At 40.8% G+C, this 20482-nt stretch overlaps 1 protein-coding gene across 2 annotated transcripts; it reads right to left on the bottom strand.

Moving 5' to 3' along the window:
- Positions 1-3902: 3902 nt before the first annotated feature.
- Positions 3903-19182, bottom strand: LOC106560825 (nuclear transport factor 2). 2 transcript variants are annotated; one of them, XM_014124166.2, is made up of 5 exons: positions 19040-19182; positions 17312-17433; positions 7905-7976; positions 7647-7745; positions 3903-4859 (listed from the first exon to the last, which is right to left on the bottom strand). In XM_014124166.2, exons 2-5 carry the CDS (start codon positions 17408-17410, stop codon positions 4746-4748), a joined length of 384 nt encoding a protein of 127 aa, XP_013979641.1. In that variant the 5' UTR covers positions 17411-17433; positions 19040-19182; the 3' UTR covers positions 3903-4745. The 2 variants fall into 2 exon arrangements, with proteins under 2 accessions (XP_013979641.1, XP_013979642.1); XM_014124167.2 differs by lacking the exon at positions 19040-19182 and adding an exon at positions 18403-18650.
- Positions 19183-20482: the final 1300 nt, after the last annotated feature.

The following is a 20482-nucleotide window of genomic DNA, read 5'->3' as shown; positions in this document are numbered from 1 at the left end:
GAAATTGAATAATGTGTCCCTGAACAAAGGGGGGGTCAAAATCAAAAGTAAGTCAGTATCTGGTGTGGCCACCAGCTGCATTAAGTACTGCAGTGCATCACCTCTTCATGGACAGCACCAGATTTGCCAGTTCTTGCTGTGAGATGTTACCTCACTCTTCCACCAAGGCACCTGCAAGTTCCCGGACATTTCTGGGGGGTATGGCCCTAGCCCTCACCCTCCGATCCAACAGGTCCCAGACATGCTCAATGGGATTGAGATCCAGGCTCTTCGCTGGCCATGGTAGGACACTGACATTCCTGTCTTGCAGGAAATCACGCACAGAATGAGCAGTATGGCTGGTGGCATTGTCATGCTGGAGGGTCATGTCAGGATGAGCAGGCAGGAAGGGTACCACATGAGGGAGGAGGATGTCTTCCCTGTAACGCACAGCGTTGAGATTGCCTGCAATGACAACAAGCTCAGTCCGATGATGATGTGACACACCGCCCCAGACCATGACGGACCCTCCACATCCAAATCGATACCGCTCCAGAGTACAGGCCTCGGTGTAATGCTCATTCCTTCGACGATAAACGCGAATCCGACCATCACCCCTGGTGAGACAAAACCGCGACTCGTGAAAAGCACTTTTTGCCAGTCCTGTCTGGTCCAGCGATGGTGGGTTTGTACCCATAGGCAACGTTGTTGCCGTTGATGTCTGGTGAGGACCTGCCTTACAACAGGCCTACAAGCCCTCAGTCCAGCTTCTCTCAGCCTATTGCGGACAGTCTGAGCACTGACGGAGGGATTGTGGGTTCCTGGTGTAACTCGGGCAGTTCTTGTTGCCATCCTGTACCTGTCCCGCAGGTGTGATGTTCGGATGTACCGATCCTGTGTAGGTGTTGTTACATGTGGTCTGCCACTGCGAGGACGGTCAGCTGTCCGTCTTGTCTCCCTGTAGCACTGTCTTAGGCGTCTCACAGTACGGACATTGCAATTTATTGCCCTGGCCACATCTGCAGTCCTCATGCCTCCTTGCAGCATGCCTAAGGCATGTTCACGCAGATGAGCAGGGACCCTGGGCATCTTTCTTTTGGTGTTTTTCCAGAGTCAGTAGAAAGGTCTCTTTAGTGTCCTAAGTTTTCATAACTGTGACCTTAACAGCCTACCATCTGAAAGCTGTTAGTGTCTTAATGACCGTTCCACAGGTGCATGTACATGAATTGTTTATGGTTCATTGAACAAGCACGGGAAACAGTGTTTAAACCCTTTACAATGAAGATCTGTGAAATTACTTGGATTTTTATGAATTATCTTTGAAAGACATGGTCCGGAAAAAGGGATGTTTCTTTTTTTGTGTTTGAGTTCATATATACACACACAGGACCAGTCAAAAGTTTGGACACACCAACTCATTCAAGGGATTTTCTTAATTTTTTAAAACTATTTTCTACATTGTAGAATAATAGTGAAGATATCAAAACTATGAAATAACACATGGAATCATGTAGTAAACAAATCAAAATACATTTTACATTTGAGATTCTTCAAAGTAGCCACACTTCACCTTGATGACAGCTTTTTACAATCTTTGCATTCTCTCAACCAACTTCACCTGGATTGCTTTTTAAACAGTCTTGAAGGTGTTCCCACATATTCTGAGATACAGAGAGAGACAGCGTAGGTGAACGGATTATCTTCACATGTGTGATTCCCACCGTGAAGCATGGAGGAGGACGTGTGATGGTGTGGGGCTGCTTTTCCTTCACTTTGCGGTCCAACTCACCCCAAACCGTCTCAATTGGGTTGAGGTTGAGTGATTGGGGAAGCCAGGTCATCTGTTGTCTAAAAGTAATGATGGTCTGTTGTTTCTCTTTGCTTATTTGAGCTGTTCTTCCCATAAATTGGACTTTTACCAAATAGGGCTGTCTTCTGTATACCACCCCTACCTTGTCACAACACAACTGATTGGCTCAAACTCATTAAGGAAAGAAATTCCACAAATGAACTTTTAACATTCCAGGTGACTACCTCATGAAGCTGGTTGAGAGAATGCCAAGTGTGTGCAAAGTTGTCATTAAGGCAAAGGTTGGCTAATTTGAAGAATCTCAAATATAAAATATTTTGATTTGTTTAACACTTTTTTGGTTACTACATGATTCCATATGTGATATTTTATAGTTTTGATGTCTTCACTATTATTCTATAATATAGAAAAAAGTACAAATAAAGAAACACCCTGTAATGAGTAGATGTACAAACTTTTGATTGGTACTATATATATATATCACACACACACACACAGTATAATTATGGTCAGTCAATCAAGAACATTTCAATTACTTTACGAGTTTCTTCAAGTGCAGTCGCAAAAACCATCAAGCACTATGATGAAACTGGCTCTCATGAGGACCGCCACAGCAAAGGAAGACCCAGAGTTACCTCTGCTGCAGATGATAAGTTTATTAGAGTTAACTCCACCTCAGATTGCAGCCCAAATAAATGCTTCACAGAGTTCAAGTACCAGACACATCAACAACTGTTCAGAGGAGACTGCGTGAATCCGGCCTTTATAATTGAATTGCTGCAAAGAAACCACTACACCAATAAGAAGAAGAGACTTGCTTGGGCCAACAAACACGAGCAATGGACATTAGACCGGTGGAAGTCTGTTCTTTGGTCTGATGAGTCCAAATTTGAGATTTTTGGTTGCAACCACCATGTCTTTGTGAGAAGCAGAGTAGATGAACGGATGATATCCGCATGTGTGGTTCACACCATGAAGCACGGAGGTGGTGGTGTGATGGTGCTTTGCTGGTGACACTGTCTGTGATTTATTTAGAATTCAAGGCACACTTAACCAGCATGGCTACCACAGAATTCTGCAGCGGTACACCATCCCATCTGGTTTGCACTTAGTGGGACTATCATTTGTTTTTCAACAGGACAATGACCCAAAACACAACGCCAGGCTGTGTAAGGGCTATTTGACCAAGAAGGAGAGCGAAGGTGCTGCATCAGATGACCTGGCCTCCACAACCACCTGACCTCAACCCAATTGAGATGGTTTGGGATAAGTTGAACAACAGAGTGAAGGAAAAGCAGCCAACAAGTGCTCAGCACATGTGGGAACTCCTTCAAGACTGTTGGAAAAGCATTCCAGGCAAAACTGGCTGAGAGAATGTGTGCAAAGCTGTCATCAAGGCAAAGGGTGGCTACTTTGAAGAATCTCAAATAAAAAATTTGATTTGTTTAACACTTTTTTGGTTACTACATGATTCATGTTATTTCATAGTTCTACAATGTAGAAAATAGTAAAAATAAAGAAATATCCTTGAATGAGTAGGTGTCCAAACTTTTGACTGGTAATATAGGCTTCACTGTCCAAATACATTTGGAGGGCAGAGTATACAACCATAATTGCTGTAAAAAAAATAAAAAAAATAAAGGCATAATTTGATGTATGCCTGTTCCCCCTCCTGCAAAGCTTCTCCAAAAGCACTCTGATGGCAAAGTGCTCCCAATTGTCAAGAGCATCCTTCAATTCATTATTGGCTATTTATGCGGTATTGTCCAAAAAAAGACAGTTTAGGAGAAAGAAATTCAGAACCTTATGTCCATATACACTGATGATAGAAAACATTAGGAACACCTGCTCTTTCCATGACAGACTGACCAGGTAAAAGCTATTATTCCTTATTGATGTCACTTGTTAAATTCTCTTGTGGATGAAGGGTTGGAGACAGGTAAAATTTTGTCTGCATCTTGCTTGAGAAAATCAGTGATAGCACAGTGTTTTATATGATCTGCTCTATAGAACTACTGACTAGAACCTAAATTGTTGTCCATAAAATGCCAAGACAATTAAAATAAGAGTGAGGAGGTAGGTGTAAGGAGAGAAAGGCAGAGGTACAATGAACTGAAATCATTAAGAAAAAGTCAACTTTTATTGTGTATCGTGGCTTCATTATTCATTGTCACAGAGAGCAGTGAGCAGGAAATGGAAAACTTGCTGGTCTGAGGGGAGGGTGTCTTATTGACCATATTTTCTATGATTCTTTGGATCGCTGTAGCAACCTGATATGACAATGAATGTTAATATAAACTTAACAAAATAAGCTAAATATAGTTGTATACACCAAGGCAAGCCACAACACAAAGGTGAGTAAGAGAAAACAACAAGATCTAAGAAATGTTGAGTCCGAACATAAAACTAAAACGGAAGAGAAAATGGTGCAGGTACGTTGGTATATATTTTTTTCCTTTTCTGGCATCTTCAGATATTCAAGCTCCCCAGCATCATGCAGGTCAGCGTAGGACATTGTTTCCCAACTCCGGTCCTCACATACCCCCAACAGCACACATTTTAGTTGTAGGCCCAGACAAAAACACCTAATTCAACTTATCAAGGGCATGATGATTAGTTGACAAGTAGAATCAGGTGTGCTTGTCCGGGGCAACAACAAAAATATGTAATGTTGGGGGTACTCAAGTACTGGAGTTAGGAAGTACTGGAGTTAGGAAGTACTGGAGTTAGGAAACACTGGCGTAGCGAACGAGACTGATGGTTCTGTGAGCTCTCAGCAAAGGAACACATCTCAATTCAGTTGGAGGCATGTAGCCTATGTGCCTGTAGGTCTCTGTGTTTGACATCTGGATTCCGGTGTAATTTCACTAACAGGTATGAAAGATACAGAGGGAAGGTTGGGCATTTAGGTGTCGTCAGCCTTCCCTCATATCCCTCCTGCACACCTCTGGTGTCCTTAGCCGAAATTGTGCAGCGCGAGCCGGAACATGTCATTGGTGCATACCCAAGCATCATTAATGTTTTTCAGGATGAAACTCTGATGAAATCCCATGATGGGGTCCTCATCGGCCTGTAACACAAAGACAGAGCTTAGTCAAGTCACAGTTCTATGGCTGTGAATCCAATCCACAGTTGGGTGCATCTCTGACAAGGGTTGATTTTGGCTGGGTCGAAGCAACACAAGCTGCTTGCACACAACAAACACATTCCTGTTACTCTACTATCCATTAACTTATCCGGAGTGGCCGCGTTGCTAAATTCTCTGGATGCCTCTTCCCGATTTGCTAAACAACCGAAGCTTCTGCACATGTGTGAGATTCTCTACTTTACACACAGTCTGTACTCGTTCGGCTGCCCGGAGAACAGGCTACTCTGGCGAATTTCAGTTATGATGGAGAATGGTGCTTGTTTAATCATGTTAGATCAAACCTGAATAAATGTTTGCAAGAGCACATAATGATAGTATTCTACATAACAGAACAGAATATAATAGCATTGTATAACGTTACTGTGAGACAAAAAACACCACCTAATTTGTTATGGATTTCTGGATGATTGTGCGAATGGTCGCATTTCTCAATCATGCGGCCAAAACACAACAGCACGCGCCATAGGCAAAATATGTGCTTTGATTTCTTAACACAATCTGCAAATAAATTATCATTGTACATCATTTAAAACACTGTACATAATTAAAGAAGATCTATACTGAACAAAAATATAAACGCAACATGTAAAAAGTGTTATATGAGCTAAAAGAAAGATCCCAGAAATGTTCCATATGTACAAAAAGCTTCTCTCTCTCACAGTTTGTGCACAAATTTGTTTAGAAGGAGTGTGCAAATGGCATGCTGACTGCAGCAATGTCCACCAGAGATGTTGCCAGAGAATTGAATGTTCATTTCTCTACCATAAGTCGCCTTCAACGCAGTTTACGTCCAACCGGCCTCACAACCGCAGACCATGTGTAACCACGCCAGCCCAGGACCTCCACATCTGGCTTCTTCGCCTACGGGATCGTCTGAGACCAGCCACCCGGACAGCTGATGAAACTGTGGGTTTGCACAACCAAATAATTTTTGCACAAACTGTCAGAAACCATCTCAGGGAAGCTTATCTGCAAGCTCGTCATCCTCACCAGGGTCTTGAGCTAACTGCAGTTCAGCGCCGTAACCGACTTCAGTGGGCAATTGCTCACCTTCAATGGCTACTTGCACGCATCACCTCATGTTTCAGCATGACAATGCACGGCCCCATGTCACAAGGATCCGTACAGAATTCCTGCAAGCTGAAAATGTCCCAGTTCTTCCATGGCCTGCATACTCACCAGACATGTCACCCATTGAGCATGTTTGGGATGCTCTGGATTGATGTGTGTGACAGTGTGTTCCAGTTCCCGCCAATATCCAGCAACTTCACACAGCCATTGAAGAGGAGTGGGACAACATTCCACAGGCCACAATCAACAGCCTGATCAACTCTATGCATAGGAGATGTGTCGCACTGCATGAGGCAAATAGTAGTCACACTAGAAACTGACTGGTTTTCTGTTCCGCAACCTTACTTTTTTCTTTTTTAGGTATATGTGACCAACAGATGCATATCTGTATCCCCAGTCATGTGAAATCCATAGATTAGGGCCTAATGAATTTATTTAAATTGACTGATTTCCTTATATGAACGGTAACTCAGTAAAATTGTTGAAATTGTTGCATTTATATATTTATTCAGTGTAAATGCATATTACCATGAAATTGACTTGAGGTAAAATGGTTGGCATGGACGTTTCACCAGTAAAATTTGAAGAATTATCATACACAATTTGCAGTGAGAAATGTGAAGGGAGGGTGAGCACAACAATGTGTTTGTAAAGTAGAGGTAAAGAAACGCATGCGTGGAATGAGATACACATTTCTTCTCTGGGGAAGAGGCTTCCAGGGGGAAGGGATGTGGGAGGAACGGGGCGGTTACAGTCAGTCTTGCAATTAGCCTCAGCCTAATTTATACAATCACACTGCTTGTGACAAACCCCAATTCCTGATCAGGCTATTCCAGTCAAACAGAGCACAAGCAGGTGTGAACAAGCACTAATGGAGATACAGCCAAAAAGCAAGTAATCCCTTTAGGTGTCAGTGGAGACAAGGTTTACATAACTCTGTAAGGTTTACTGCTCAGTGATCATGATGGCATTGGCTCCTTCAAATGACACTTTTGTGTTCTAAAAAGCTTCTAACAATCAGCAGCTTGCAAGTTGAAGGTCCACAGTGAAGGTCAGAGCTAGCATATAATGTCATTATTGCGGCTGAGACTAGTTGCGATAATTGGTCAATACTGAATGATTACCAGTCAAACAAGCCAGCCTTCACTATGATCTAGGTTCAGATTCAACAAACAAACCACATGGTTGTCCCAGTTTATAGTACATTTCCCCCCACTTTAACCAGAGTGTAAAAATATTATTTGGTGAGTAAATATATTTTTTTAAACTCCCTGAACACACTATGGTCTCTCATAATCAAACTCCAGTATGAATACATCCCTCTATGGCATGAGGTTAGTAAAAGCCCAACTGAACCATGGTCAGTCAGAACACAGATCCTTACTGACAGTAAGTAGGGAGAAGATGGGGCATTAGACCACAGACAGGTCAAGGGTTGTGCTGGGCAAGCCTGAATAATTCATTGGTGCAAACCCAGGCATTGCTGTAATTGTTCAGCAAAAAGGTATTCTAAAAGCCCAGGACCTGGTCATCATCAGCCCCCAGCAGGTGGGGATGTCTAGCATGCAAACTATTCAGCTGTTGGTTTAAGAAACTGGCAATATTGATTTTTACAGTGATAGAATGAAAGATACTTACTTTTAGTTGTCCTACTACCATACTCATTATGCAGCTGTCAGGGGTGGGCTGGTGGTCTTGTGCTGTTATACTGTGAGCAATTTTTAAGAAGGGGAGAGTCTGAAAAGAAGAAATAAGAAACATGACAGATGTATCAGAGACAAGCACATTCCACCAGGATGTCTACTGGATATCCTGTTGAATCAGTATACTCCTGTCATAGTATTGAGGTATTCCATTCTGTCATGCTCAGGTGAAATATTTTAAAATGTCACTCACAGAAAGTTTCTCGACAATCGCTGCCTTTCCCTGGAATTGCTGTCCTTCCCACGTAAGGCATGATGCATCAATCTGTTAAAAGGAAAAGCAGAGGATTGAGTTTGTCAGCAGGATGTGAGGTGTCCCGACTGCCAAATATTTTAAAAGCATGACTAACTTTTCTACGCATACTCAAGGGTGTGAGGGAATATGTAATAATTTAGGCAAGTGCCAAGTGTAAGAATAGAAGAACGGGCTCTGCTGCTCTTATCTTATTCTTTGATGAAAATCTAATTGTTTGAGGCCAAATAAGATAGCAACAAAAAGCCTTCCAGTAATACATTTTCATTACGATGTAAATGAGTCAGCTTGTGCAGTTCTCCTTCCATCTAAAAATGTAAATTGTGGGTGATTCTCATGAAACCAGTTAACCATGGGAGCAATAAATTGACTTCAAACACCATAATACATCTGCAACAGTCAACTATCATTCTGAAGACTAAGATATCTAGTTCATGGCAGAGTGTATTATTTTAAATACATATCACATTTTTGTCTGAATTTAGCTAATTTTCACCCAAAATTCTCATTACCGAAATGCTTCATGATGAAATTCTCAGGTCATTTTATAAAATTTGACTTGCGAAAAACCTAACTTATTTATAACCCGACATATTTCTCATTACCGTAACAGAGTTTTTGTAAAAACTCAAAAATATTATTTAATAAAGTTGTATTAACCGATGATGCATCATCTAGAGTAGTCAGACGAGCACAAGTTCATTTAATTTCTTTACTTACGAAGAGGATTTTATTCTCAAACACCCCCTTTACGACACTTGACCTTCACATTACCAAAATGACCAAAAACCTCAAATTGGGAAAAACTTAAGATAACCATTTCCTCACCAACATGGAGGCATGAAGGGGCTTTGAAGATGTGGTCTATTGTTTGCGGACTCATAATGGCGGTCTCCTATTACTTGCAAATTGAACTAAGGTCCTCTCCTTACCATAACATTTTTAGGTCCGTTTCGGTAATGAGAACTAGAGGTCGACCGATTAATCGGAATGGCCGATTAATTGGGGCCGATTTCAAGTTTTCATAACAATCGGTAATCTGTATTTTTGGCCACCGATTTGCCTATTTTTTTAATAAATATTTTTTAACTAGGCATGTCAGTTAAGAACACATTCTTATTTTCAATGACGGCCTAGGAACGGTGGGTTAACTGCCTTGTTCAGGGGCAGAACGACAGATCTTTACCTTGTCAGCTTGGGGATTCAATCTTGCAACCTTTACAGTTAACTATTCCAACGCTCTAACCACCTGCTTCACATTGCACTCCACGGGGAGCCTGCCTGTTACGCGAATGCAGTAAGATGCCAAGGTAAGTTGCTAGCTAGCATTAAATGTATCTTATAAAGAACAATCAATCAATCATAATCACTAGTTTAACTACACATGGTTGATGATATTACTAGTTTATCTAGCCTGTCCTGCGTTGCATATAATCGACACAGTGCGCATTCGCGAAAAAGGACGGTCGTTGCTCCAACTTGTACCTAACCATAAACATCAATGTCTTTCTTAAAATCAATACACAAGTATATATTTTTAAACCTGCATATTTAGTTAATATTGCCTGCTAACATGAATTTCTTTTAACTAGGGAAAATGTGTCACTTCTCTTGCAACAGAGTCAGGGTATATGCAGCAATTTGGGCCGCCTGGCTCGTTGCGAACTGTGAAGACTATTTCTTCCTAACAAAGACAGCCAACTTCGCCAAATGGGGGATGATTTAACAAAAGCGCATTTGCGAAAAAAAGCAATCGTTGCACGACTGTACCCAACCATAAACATCAATGCCTTTCTAAAAATCAATACACAGAAGTATATATTTTTAAACCTGCATATTTAGCTAAAAGAAATCCAGGTTAGCAGGCAATATTAACCAGGTGAAATTGTGTCACTTCTCTTCCGTTCATTGCACGCAGAGTCAGGGTATATGCAACAGTTTGGGCCGCCTGGCTCGTTGGGAACTAATTTGCCTGAATTTTACGTAATTATGACATAACATTGAAGGTTGTGCGATGTAACAGGAATATTTAGACTTATGGATGCCACCCGTTAGATAAAATACGGAACGGTTCCATATTTCACTGAAAGAATAAACGTGATAGGTCATTAATATGGTCGAATCCAGAAACTAAGGCTCGTGTTTCTGTGTGTTATGTTATAATTAAGTCTATGATTTGATAGAGCAGTCTGACTGAGCGATGGTAGGCACCAGCAGGCTCGTAAGCATTCATTCAAAACATCACTTTCGTGCGTTTTGCCAGCAGCTCTTCGCAATGCATTGCGCCGTTTATGACTTCAAGCCTATCAACTCCCAAGATTAGGCTGGTGTAACCGATGTGAAATGGCTAGCTAGTTAGCAGGTGCGCGCTAAAAGCGTTTCAAACGTCACTCGCTCTGAGACTTGGAGTAGTTGTTTCCCTTGCTCTACATGGGTAACGCTGCTTCGAGGGTGGCTGTTGTCGATGTGTTCCTGGTTTGAGCCCAGGTAGGAGCGAGGAGAGGGACGGAAGCTATACTGTTACACTGGCAATACTAAAGTGCCTATAAGAACATCCAATAGTCAAAGGTATATGAAATACAAATCGTAGAGAGAAATAGTCCTATAATTCCTATAATAACTACAACCTAAAACTTCTTACCTGGGAATATTGAAGACTCATGTTAAAAGGAACCACCAGCTTTCATATGTTCTCATGTTCTGAGCAAGGAACTTAAACGTTAGCTTTCTTGCATGGCACATATTGCACTTTTACTTTCTTCTCCAACACTTTGTTTTTGCATTATTTAAACCAAATTGAACATGTTTCATTATTTATTTGAGGCTAAATTGATTTTATTGATGTATTATATTAAGTTAAAACAAGTGTTCATTCAGTATTGTTGTAATTGTCATTTTTACAAAAAATAAAAATATTTAAAAATCGGCCGATTAATCGGTATCGGCGTTGAAAAATCATGGCTCAGTTGGTAGAGCATGGTGTTTGCAACGCCAGCATGGTGTGTGCAACGTCAGGGTTGTGGGTTCGATTCCCACGGGGGGCCAGTACAAAAAAAAAAATGCATGAAATGAAATGTATGCATTCACTACTGTAAGTCGCTCTGGATAAGAGTGTCTGCTAAATGACTAAAATGTAAAGATGTAAATGTAACCTTAATTTCGGTAATGATAATAAGCTATTTCTAATGTATAGTCAATGGGTGCGCTGTGCTGGTAACTTGTATTATTTACTAGGACCACAGCTTAAAGCTATTGTATAGACTTTTTTGTAAAACATCTATTATTTAACTAAGGTTGTCAAGAAATATGGGTGTAAAACAGCATTTAATTTACTTAAAGCCACAATCTGTTTGTGCTTCAGCGAAGACCAACCCCTCCACTTAAAGGAGGATATCCCCCGTTTTCCCATGTGTACATGTTTTAGCACTTGCTCCATATCCCACATATTTCAATATTTTATAGCAGGGGTTAAAGTAAAATTCATTTCTTCCCGGTATGGACCTGCTTTAGGTGCACGCGCTTGCACGCACATTTTTTTTTATGGGCCTAATCATAGAATTACATATAGGAATCCCTATCAATTCAATAGGATCTCTGTGGGCCTAGTTGTAAAGATTTGTCATTTAACTTTTAAAAATGTATACCTTTTATTGTGGCATAAACACAACCACTCATGATGTTTTCATCTGATACAATCACTTCAAAGGGCTCCTTTATGAGGCTACCTGCACACATTCACCCACTCACATTTAACCATGGAAAGAAGTCTGGAAATATGACTGAATATAAAGAGTCTAGTTATTCCCTCGCAAGGCAATAAAACAAGCAAAATGCCAGTACAGGGACAAGGTGGAGTTGCAATTCAACGGCTCAGACACGAGACGCATGTGGCAGGGTCTACAGGAAATCATGGACTACAAAAAGAAAACCAGCCACGTCACGAACACTGACGTCATGCTTCCAGACAAACTAAACACCTTCTTCGCCCGCTTTGAGGACAATACAGTGCCATCGTCGCGGCCTGCTAACAAGGACTGCGCCCCACCTCTCCGTGGCTGAGGTGAATAAAACATTTAAACGTGTTAACCCTTGCAAGGCTGCTGGCCCAGACGGCATCCCTAGCCGCGTCCTCAGAGCATGTGCAGACCAGTTGGCTGGTGTGTTTACGGACATATTCAATCGCTCCCTATCCCAGTCTGTTGTACCCACATGCTTCAAGATGGCCATCATTGTTCCTGTACCCAAGAAGGCAAAGGTAACTGAAATAAATGACTACCGCCCCGTAGCACTCACTTCTGTCACCATGAAGTGCTTTGAGATACTAGTCAAGGACACCCTAGACCCATTTCAGTTAGCATTCCGCCCCAACAGGTCCACAGACGACGCAATCTCCATCACACTGCCCTATCCCACCTGGACAAAAGGAATACCTATGTAAGAATGCTGTTCATTGACTACAGCTCAGCATTCAACACCATAGTACCCTCCAAACTCATTATCAAGCTGGAGGCCCTCCGTCTCAACCCCACCTTGCGCAATTGGGTCCTGGACTTTCTGACGGGCCGCCCCCAGGTGGTGAAGGTAGGAAACAACATCTCCACTTCGCTGACCCTCAACACTGGGGCCCCACAAGGGTGCGTGCTCAGCCCCCTCCTGTACGCCCTGTTCACCCACGACTGCGTGGCCATGCACGCCTCCAACTCAATCATCAAGTCTGCAGACGACACAACAGTAGTGGGCATGATTACCAACAACGACGAGACAGCCTACAGAGAGGAGGGGATGGCACTTGGAGTGTGGAGTCAGGAAAACAACATCAACAAAACAAAGGAGATGATTGTGGACTTCAGGAAACAGCAGAGGGAGCACCCCCCTATCCACATCGAAGGGACAGCAGTGGAGAAGGTGGAAAGTTAAGTTCCTCGGTGTACACATCAAACAAACTTAAAATGGTCCATCCACACAGACAGTGTGGTGAAGAAGACGCAACAGCGCTTGTTCAACCTCAGGAGGCTGAAGAAATTTGGCTTGTCACCCAAAACCCTGAAACTTTTACAGATGTACAATCGAGAGCATCCTATCGAGCTGTATCACAGCCTGGTACGGCAACTTCTCTGCCCACAACCGCAGGGCTCTCCAGAGAGTGGTGCAGTCTGCACAACACATCACCGGGGCAAACTACCTGCCCTCCATGACACCAACAGCACCCGATGTCACAGGAAGGCCAAAAAGATCATCAAGAACATCAACCACCCAAGCCACTGCCTGTTCACCTCGCTACCACCCAGAAGGTGAGGTCAGTACAGGTGCATCAAATCTGGGACCAAGAGACTGAAAAACAGCTTCTATCTCAAGGCCATTAAACTGCTAAACAGCCATCACTATGTCAGAGAGGCTGCTGCCTCCATTGAGACCTAATCACTGGCCACTTTAATAAATGGATCACTAGTCACTTTAAACAATGCCACTCTAAATAATGCAACTTTAATAATGTCTACATATCTCACATGTATATACTGTATTTTATACCATCTACTGCACCTTGCCTATGCCGCTCGGCCATCGCTCATCCATATACTTAGATATTGTCATTCACCCCTTTAGATTTGTGTGTATTAGGTAGTTGTTGGGGAATTGTTAGATATTACTGCAGTGTCGGAAGTAGAAGCACAAGCATTTCGCTACACTTGCATTAACATCGGCTAACCATGTGTGTGATAAATACAATTTGATTTGACATATTTCCAGCATCCAAACAGTGGTGAATGGATAGAGACATCTGTTACACAAAACACCAAAAAGTGTCAGGACATTTGCGTTTGTCATTAGGTCAGAATTTACGCGTCAACTGCTGTGCACGTATGTCTCTGTGTCGACCACTCATCTCTGCCTTGGCATTATGTTCATTCACACATTTTTGATGCCTCTGACATGCAGCCTATTTTTCTTGATATTTTGTTTTAAATATTGTAATAGGCCCATGTTTTACCGGTACTGCGTACCCTCACTATTTATTTTGCCGGGATGCTGTACCGCCTTACTTTCTCCCCTGCTTTACAGGAATATCATGTTATTCCATTTGTCCATGGGATGAAATTCAATTTAGCCTAGGTATTTTGGCCTAGGTACAGTGTGTGAACTGCCTTGTTCAGGGGCAGAACGACAGATTTTTACCTTGTCAGCTCGGGGATTCGATCTTGCAACCTTCTGGTTACTAGTCCAACGCTCTAACCACTAGGCTACCTGCCACACCAATTTTCTAAATACCTTAGAAAATAAAGGGTTATTTTTGTCAATTGCATTAAGATCAGTGATGTCAGTATTATGCGAGTCATTTGGGCTTAACAAATGACACCGTTTGATGATGTATTGTGTTACTGAATATCTAATAGAGCTCAGTACAGTTTTTCAATGGCAAACTATGCAACACTCATTACCGAAACATGCATTCTCATCTCTGAAACCTTATCATTACTGTAATGCACCAATATTTAGGAAATAAATTTAAAAAAACATATTTCAGTAATTTTGCATTAATCTGATCGTGTGCCCTTTGTTCTTTATCCAAATATCTGTACATAAAAATAACATGTATACACAAGCAATTATGACAAAAAACAATAATCAGAAAAGGTTGTGTTGCGGTAATGAGAAATCACAAAATAATTGTTTATAATTACATATTTCAATGTTTAACACTGGCCTTTTCATTAGGAGAGCAATGTTAAAAAATATTAGAATTGTATTTGTTTAAGACTTTTTGGAACTTCGGAAGCTATATTTTGCGTTGGTAATTGTGGAATTTGTGGTAAAATCAGAGGTGAAAGTAAAGCAGTACAGTCCAAAATAAATACTGGGCATACGCTGTACCAGTAAAACATAAGCCTATTACAATAAAAAAAAAAAGTTCTTTTTTGGGGGACTATTACACCACTATTTATCATTACCGCATGTCAGAGGCAGGAAACATTTGTGAATGAAAACAGGTGGTATAGCCTACGTTCCAAACAGCGATGTGGTTTGACGAGAACACTGAAATTATGCCAAGGCAGAGACGAGTGGCCGACTAAGAGGCGAGCACGGACAGCAGTGGACACATCAATTCTAGCCTAATGACAATCGGCAAATGTCATTAGACTTCTTGGTGTTTTGTGTAACAGAGGTCTCTTTCCATTCACCACTGTTTGGAGGCTGGAAATATGTTGCGAGTGGATGAAGGTGCGCAGGTAGCCTAGTAAAGGAGCCCTTTGAAGCAATTGTTTGACAAATCAGATGAAAACATCATGACTGGTTGTGTTTATGCCACAATAAAAAAAGGTAATGCATTTTAAAAGTTAAATGACAAATCTTTATGACCAGGCTAACAGAGATCCTATTGAATTAATAGGAATTCTATATGTACACTACCGTTCATGTTTGAGGTCACTTAGAAATGTCCTTGTTTTTTAAAGAAAAGTACATTTTTTGTCCATTAAAATAACATCAAATTGATCTGAAATACAGTGTAGACATTGTTAATGTTGTAAATGACTATTGTAGCTGGAAACAGCTCTTCAGTTTCTTTGCAATTTCTCGCATGGAATAGCCTTAATTTCTTAGTTCAAGAATAGACTGACAAGTTTCAGAAGAAAGTTCTCTGTTTCTGGCCATTTTGAGCCTGTAATCAAACCCACAAATGCTGATGCTCCAGATACTCAACTAGTCTAAAGGCCAGTTTTATTGCTTCTTTAATCAGAAAAGTTTTCAGCTGTGCTAACATATTTGCAAAAGGGTTTTCTAATGATCAATTAGCCTTTTAAAATGATAAACTTGGATTAGCTAACAAAACGTGCCATTGGAACACGGGAGTGATGGTTGCTGATAATGGGCCTCTGTACGCCTATGTAGATATTCCATTAAAAACCTGCCGTTTCCAGCTACAATAGTAATTTACAACATTAACAATGTCTACGCTGTATTTCTGATCAATTTGATGTTATTTTAATGGACAATGTTTTTTGCTTTTCTTTCAAAAACAAGGACATTTCAAAGTGACCCCAAACTTTTGAACGGTAGTGTATGTTGCTAAAGTTAGCTAGCTTGGTTAAAATTGTGGTACTTAAGTACCATACCGGGAAGAAATAAAATATACTTTCACCCCTGGGTAAAATGCATAATATCTGATCAAATACAAAACAATAATTATGAAATGGATACCTACAGATCCGATTCTTAGTGATCCAAGAAGAATAATAGAGAAAGATGTGTTTATGTGCCAGTTTCATGAGAATCACCCTGCTACCAATAGGGGGCACACAAACAATACACTGAATCAAGAATGCTCACTAAGCAGAATGTAAAGAAAAGGGCACAATCAACAACTTGCTTGTTCTCACGATTGATAAATGGACATTACAATTATTTGAGCAGCTTAAAATATGTTACTATATGCTGTATATTACACATCTTATTGAAATATATTATGCTTTAGCTTGTAAGTGTCCAAGTAGTATGCATATTTGCATGTCCTCCACAGTCTAACTTGATGCTTCAGACCCTGTTTCTTTGGCCCAAAAAGTTCCTCAGATGAATGCTTGTCAAAACTTGTTTGATCTAGCATCAGTCTCTGAAAGACATAAACCAAGTAAAGGTTTGAACAGTTACATTGAAATAAAGAAAGACTACGATACATGTATTGATTTAACAATCTTTACTTTGGTTAGCGTTTTGGATAGAGTTATCAGGGAGCATTCGCTCACAGGAATGGAGATATGATACACTACTTTTCTATTTGAATAACAGCTGAACCTTACATTAACAAATATTTAATGAATTGTTGAAAATCATTACTGAATGAGTTATTACAGATGCAGAGGAGGTGGATAGACAGTTGTAGGTGGAATAATGGGGCATTCATGTGCTCGTAGGAACTGGGAAGTCCTAAGTCCGACATGATTGTGTTCTGGAACTGTTAAAGTCGGACCAATTCTTCAACCAACAATATTTTAGCTAGCTTGATAAGATAGCTAATGTTGCTAATAATAAAGTTAGCTAGCTTGGTTAACATTGACAATATGGTCAAACTAGCAACGTTATCCACATTGATAATTTTGTAATGGTCAAAAACGGATGTTGTCATCCTTTGGTTGAAAGGTGAAAAGTTGCAACTTGGGTAACAACATTTTCTCAGTTTCCCATTTGTAATGCCCACTTGGGAGGGTTATTCAAGTGAAACTTCCCATTCCTAACTCGATACTTCCGATAACTCCCGACAGCACGTGAACGGTCCATATATACAAGGGGCTGACAACAGGACAGAGAAACTATGATAAATATTCATTAGTACAGATTCACATTCTGAGACTCACATATATTGCTCCAAGCTGGGTCCTGTCAGTGTCAAAGAGCTGGTAGTAATGTTGTACAAAGCTGGATCCTATCTGTTCCCAAATTGGCTTTTCCCCCATTCTGAATCACCTGGCAACAAGCACTAGTGGAAGAGACAATCTTATGAGTATAGACAATCCAATGATATAAACTAAACTCAATAAATCTGGTCAAGAAAGACCAGGTAGAGCAGGGGTTGGCAACAGGTGATTTTTGAAGTTATTTATTGTATTGTTTTGTTTAAAAAATAAAGAAACTAAAATAACCAGGAATTCAGCCCAAAATGTGTTTAAATTAGGAAGTCGATTCCCAAGTATCCCCCCAGGTATGAAATGATTGTTATTTTCAAATACAATATATTTTTAGGGTTAGTTGTAGTCAATTTGCAGTATACAAATTATATTATGAGTGCACGTACAATTATCCATGATCTGCCCTACCCTACAGACATATGCAAAGAGTGTATGTAGGAAATATCTTTTGGAATTCAGTGCTTCAACAATACATTCACAGCACAAAAAACACTCTACATGCGCTCCTAAAAAAAAAAACAGCACTGTAGACCATCTATGCTTTGGGTATTTTTCCAGTTACACCCAGATGGTGTTCATACCTATCCTGACCATACTATTTAATGTTAGTTGGTCTTGTTTTGATAAGTGCGACATCAATGACACCAGCGCGTGTCATGTGTCTCGTCTCCCCCACGCACGATAACTTTATACGAGGCTTGCATACCAAAGTTATTCACATGAACCTAGTAAATACTCCTCCACTATAGTCATACTTCTCGGACTATAATTACAAAAATGTTATATCCAATCGTTTGACATTTCAGAGATAACTAGACTTAGCTAGCTACAAAGTGTTTTATTTTAGTTACCTACCAAGTCATACCAGCTAGCTAACGTTACTAGTAACTAACTTTCCCTGTGACCGTAAGCTGACTTCTAAATGGACAGCAAACTACTTCACACAGTCCGCTCAATACGTTAGTTGAGTTAGAATGTCATCATAAACAATTTTGTCGGGGTCTTTTGGCTGAACTCGCCAACCAAACTGGCTAACTCACGGTTTATAGCTCCTCTGTTAAACTCAACGATTTACGATAGAGTTGAGCAGCGACGACTACGGGCAGACTGGAGCTCCGACGTCACAAAACGACTGATTTCAGCACCCAAATAGCCCGTAATTACACAGAACAATGGAGCGGAATGTCGGGATGTTCCCTGGGAGCTGAAATTAGTTGTTTTGATTTAAACTTCACTGTATGTGACGTTGGAGCGCGAGCTCGCCCACACTAGTCAACGATTGAGTTGAGCGGCGAGTTTAATAGGCTAGGTTCATAGATAGCTAGCATAGGCAAGGCTAATAGCAAAGATCAAACGTTGGTTGTCTGGCTAGGTAGCAGTCCTGTATTGCTCATCTAATAAAATATAATCAGGGCTCTAAAAAAAACACAAATGGAATGGCACGTGGTTTCGGCTGCTAAAAATACATTTTGAAGCCTTTTTTTTTTGTTGTTGACCGGGCCCAGACAGAACATAGGCGTGTCTTAGTTAGCACTTTTGGTGAGCCAGCGCCTGTCAAAAAAAGGTATAATCAACTAATTCAGTCTAAAACATAATACGATACTGTTGTTGCCAGAAGACCATTTTTTTTTCTCATTCAATATATCATGAAATGCTTTATACAAACAAACAACTTACCGCGGACCCAAAACCCGTGCCCAGGCTCCCAGTTATGGCGATTACCCCAGTTTATGGCGCATGCTCAGGACAATAATCTGTCCTAATGCTATGCGGGAAAGAGAACTGAAGTTCTTCAATCTATACAGCTGGTAGGTTTTAGATTTTCCACAAACACACACTTTTTTTTTAAAACACACTTCCCTCTTCAGACAAAAATATGGTACCTCTTATTCAGCCTACTTTGATGAAGGTGAACTACATTTGCTGTGTAAATTACAAGAATGGGTAGAAAGGGCATGGATCAACATTACACAGGGTTTTTACATAGGGACATCCACAAGACGGCACAGTTATATAATGGTATACTGCACCAGTGATCAGTTTAATAGACTGGCGAATATCACCTGAGAAGTATGTGATAGCTTACATTTGGAATGCTGATGTGGTTACATAAACTTTACACTATTGACACTGATTGTGGGAAACACATTTTATTTACAGATCATTTCAGTATAAACAATTACTTTGCAATGAGAGCAGAGAAAAAAAAATACAGTAAGATGCCTGACAGCTGACCTTTTCTAAAAATGCACCAGTCCTGTTGTGGTGCAGGCCCAGCCCTGGTCACATCCGCTACCAGGAGGTGCTGCAGGGCCAGCTCTGTGTCCATTTTTTGTTGTCTGCTGCTCTAGCTCCTCCTGGAGTATCTAGAAATGCCATAGTTAGGTTCCAGTCCAGTGTGGTAGAGTCCAGAGAGGGGTAAATGTTCTTGAAGGCAGCCACAGTCACCTCTGTGAATCACAAACACAATGCCCCTGATGATCCTTTCAAAACTAATCATTACTAATGCAAATGTCTGTGAACATGGAGTATAACACGTCTTTGCCACAGGTAACAGTCAGTAATGGCAGTCTAAGTCTGTTTCTTGTAAAGCTTGTGTTTCAGTATGGTAGTACAGTATGTGACTGTATTGCAATAACAGCATGGATTATTGCTATTGTACATATACTTCTATCAAAAAGGGAGCGCAGAATTATGTACTGAGGTGTGAAACTATGGACTGAGACCAAAAAACTATAGGTTATTACCTCTTGTGGGGCGGTAGGTAGCCTAGTGGTTTGAGCGTTGGTCCAGTAACCCAAAGGTTGCTGGATTGAATCCTCGAGCTGACTAGGTAAAAATCTGTCGTTCTGCCCCTGAACAAGGCAGTTAACCCAGTGTATAGTATCATTTTGGTGTTGACGAATGCCCTCTAATAATCTATAAACCCACTCCCCAGGCTTTTCCCCATTTTGGCTCTCCACATGCTGGTGTAGAAATTCTGGAAGATTGCTGCTCTCATCTCTCTGAAGATAAATACATTAAGAATAAATATTAGAGTCAAAGAGTGTGAAATATTAACTGATTATTTTGAAAGCAAAAAGGTAACAGTTTACCTTCTTGTCCTCAATGACCTTCTCC

The sequence above is a fragment of the Salmo salar genome, chromosome ssa10, assembly GCF_905237065.1.
Source record: "Salmo salar chromosome ssa10, Ssal_v3.1, whole genome shotgun sequence".
Lineage (NCBI taxonomy): Eukaryota > Metazoa > Chordata > Actinopteri > Salmoniformes > Salmonidae > Salmo > Salmo salar.
The sequence above is the reverse complement of the archived record's forward strand: the minus strand, read 5'-3'. Positions and strand labels throughout refer to the sequence as shown.